At 45.2% G+C, this 3,410-nt stretch overlaps 1 protein-coding gene across 1 annotated transcript; it reads left to right on the top strand.

The window, feature by feature from the left end:
• The first annotated feature begins 1,290 nt into the window (after positions 1-1,290).
• On the top strand, positions 1,291-3,159 carry LOC147631441 (GDSL esterase/lipase At4g28780-like). Its single transcript, XM_086809099.1, has 5 exons — positions 1,291-1,726; positions 1,815-1,942; positions 2,047-2,286; positions 2,523-2,781; positions 2,889-3,159. Exons 1-5 carry the CDS (start codon positions 1,489-1,491, stop codon positions 3,104-3,106), a joined length of 1,083 nt encoding a protein of 360 aa, XP_086665225.1. The 5' UTR covers positions 1,291-1,488; the 3' UTR covers positions 3,107-3,159.
• The last annotated feature ends 251 nt before the right edge of the window (positions 3,160-3,410 follow it).

Below are 3,410 nucleotides of genomic sequence, written 5' to 3'. Positions count from 1 at the left end.
AAAGAAGTCCAACCAAGCATCTTTCTGAGTAGTCTTCAACCTTGCTTCTGACCTGATCTACTAGCAGGCTTACATGCACAGTGTTGGTAGAGGAAATACCTGGTGAAGTGATATTGGTTGTTGCTTGGTGTTGGGCTGCTGCTGCTGCAGGTTGGGTAGGTTCTATTGCTGGCAAGATGGAGGGCTCTTTGACTTGTTCCTGGCTCTTCATGTGCTGAAGTTGGTCTTTGGCTTCTTTTAGTTCCTGAGCCAGCCTGGTGTTTTCATCCATTACTGCATCAATGATGGCTTCTCCACTCCATGGTTTTTCTGTATTGGGTTTCCAAGGGTTTGAGTGAGGGATTAGGACCTGCTGGGAGGTTGAAGGTAAAACTAAGGGAATATGACTGCTGAGCATTTGATTTGTTCTTGCAGGTGAAGCTGATGATGTCTGAGGTCTGATAAGGGATGGGTTCCTCCACTCAGTGCCCATGCACTTGGGAGGGCATCCGCCCGCGGAGAAGGAAAGTCTTCGATGCAGGTTTAGAGAGAGGCGGGAAACTGGGGAAGATGAAGCGCTCGATCAGTTTTTGAACTCTCGGGAGATACATTTTATTGAGCCCTCAGCCGAGCACTACAAAGGCTTTTAATTCTTGTCAACGTCACGGGGCCCACAAACGCAAGCGTGCGCCGTGTACTGTAAATTAATATGTATCCACATAAAACTTGATAAAAGCGTTACCTTATTTAATGCTACCCCCGCGATTCTGGACAGAGCCGGCCAGGTGGCATATTAACAGACTGCAGACACTTTTTCAGCTTGTCCTGAGGCTTGGCTACTAGTTTAACCTTGGAAGAAACCCAATGGCCAGTTGAAGCGATAATTTCCAATTACTATCATTAATTAATCCTTCTCGGAAGAGATAATTATAAGTTTGAACTTTGAACAAGCTTTTCCATGGAAATTTAATTATATCTCAATCTTCAAAAATTTTCCTTTTTTAATCAATTTAAAAATGATTTTTTGAAATTTAAACAAGTTCTAGGCTAAGCTGAGCTTTTTTTTTCAAGAACACTGGTTGCAGGTCTCAAGAGCCAAGACATAACAATTTCTGAGAGCTCATATTTTGCAAACTTTCTTGAATAAATTAACGTTCTATTTTTTTTTTTGGGGCTCTCAGTGAACACTTGACCTCTAGTAAATTTTGTTGAGTAATTAAAGTCCAAGGCTGGGACGCAGGCTCTACTAAATTGTTAGGATTCAAATCGTGTGCATTTAAGAGGAGCTGATGTGCAACTCTCAGGCTCAGCGACTCTTGGATGAAACTTGCACCAGGCTCCACCAGCTGCGGCATCCAACTGGACAGCATATTGTCTTGACTCTTGTGTTCTCACAGCCACATGTAATTTTCCTTACTGATTCCCGTTGGACGCCGTGTTGATTCGTGTAGTTTGCAGGTGCAGAGAAGGAGGGAGAGAGAGAGCGAGAGAGGGGGGGGGGGGGGGACGATGACGGCGGTGGCGCCTTCCACCTGGGCCCTTGCCTTAGCTCTGCTGTTTGGCATGGCGAATGCTAGTCGCGTACCTACGGCCATGTTCGTCTTCGGCGACTCCTTGGTAGACGTGGGTATGAACAATCGTTTAGTGTCGATCGCCAAGGCCAACTTCAAACCCAATGGCATCGATTATCCCGACCATCGACCTACCGGACGGTTCTGCAACGGTCGTATCATCTCCGACTTCCTGAGTATGTACGGCTAATTATAGTAGTATTAGGAATAATGTATTCCTCTGCGCCAAGGCCGCACCTTTGCTCACCGTTGTGTTGCGTCCAGGTGAGCATTGGGGCATGGAACCAACTTTAGCTTACGACGACCTCAACGCCAGGGATCAGAATTTGCTTCGCGGGGCCAATTTTGCTTCCGCAGGGGCAGGGATTTTAAATGACACGGGAAATATTTTTGTGAGTGGTACTGGTGTGTTGCTGTATTTGTTTGTTTTGTAGTAGTAGATGTCATTTAGAGAGTTGCTGGTTTGCGGCTGCTGATTCCTTATAATCGCTTGCAGATTCAACGCTTCAGGATGGGTCAGCAAATTGAGCTGTTTCGTGAGTACGTTGGTAACATCACCGAGCTTGTCGGTGAGGCCGATGCATCCCGTATAATCTCTGGTGGGTTGTTCGCTATCACCGTTGGAGCCAACGACTACTTGAGCAACTACTTTTTGCCAGGTTCCCCTCGTAAACGTCACTTCACTCTACCCGAGTACGAGGCCTTACTCATATCGGAACTACGTCAACAGATCAAGGTATTCTGCAATATGTCTGCGCTAGTAAACCCTGCTAGCGATTATTTATTTTACTCGAAGTGCGAAAGTTTCGTTTTCGGAGGCCATACTTAGGATTCTGTTTCTTATCTTGGAAATGAGCTTTTCTTTCCGAATGTTTTGGTAGTTTGTGAAAACTGGCTACTTTAACTTGTGTTTAGGAAAAATAGTGAGAGTGGCCGCTTGAGGTCTTTATGCTGTGGGATGGTTTTGCACAGAGTATTTACGCACTTGGAGCACGTAACATCGTGGTCTCGAGCCTCGGTCCCCTGGGTTGCATTCCTTTGCTGATAGGACAGAGGTTCTTAACCGCGAAGGGTAAGTGTATCGACAGTTTTCAGCAAGTGGCGATAAGCTTCAACGGATTGCTCAAATCCTTAACGGAGGAGTTGCAGCTGGAGCTACCTAGTTCTACAATGTTGTACTCCAATGGGTTCGACATCGTTCTGGAGATGATTAACAGTCCAGCAAAGTTTGGTAAGTTTATATATAGCCTAGCTATAGAGTGTCGTGTGTATAGATTATGCGACCCGTCAATTTTGGCTAATTCTATTAATAATAATATCATACGGGTTAAAATTCAGGTTTTGAGAATGTTAATACGGCATGTTGCGGGCGTGGTCCTTATAAAGGTTTAGTTCCCTGCATTCCCACCGATCCTGTATGTGCGGACCGCTCGGCATTTATCTTCTGGGATCCTTTCCATCCTACCGAAGCTGTGAATAAGTTGATTGCTCAACGTGTCTTATTTGGGCCGCCATCGGATATCAGCCCCACCAATTTGTCGCAATTATTCTCCTAGTGTGGTTTTCCTACGTCCCACCCATCCATCCCAGCTTATTATTATTATTATTATAGTCCTTGTTGTTTACGTCGTCGTTCTAACGTGTTTTTCTTTTGACTCCGCGTCTCGTACTTTGCAAATGTTTGTGTTCTGTTTTAATTTAAGCCTAGTACGCTTGTTCAGCTATCAGCAGCAGCCAGGGAACACCACACAGCAGGCTTTGAATTGAAGTACGAGATGCTGAGTTAGTTGAGATACTTACAGAACTTCGCCCCCGCCACAGAACTTGAAGGTTGCAGAGCCCTTATAAAGGTAATTTGAC

Source organism: Cibotium barometz, chromosome 15 (assembly GCF_041138505.1).
Source record: "Cibotium barometz isolate CiBa-2024 chromosome 15, ASM4113850v1, whole genome shotgun sequence".
In the NCBI taxonomy this organism is placed as follows: Eukaryota; Viridiplantae; Streptophyta; class Polypodiopsida; order Cyatheales; family Cibotiaceae; genus Cibotium; species Cibotium barometz.
Note: the sequence above shows the minus strand (reverse complement) of the source record. Positions and strands in the feature narration are given on the sequence as shown.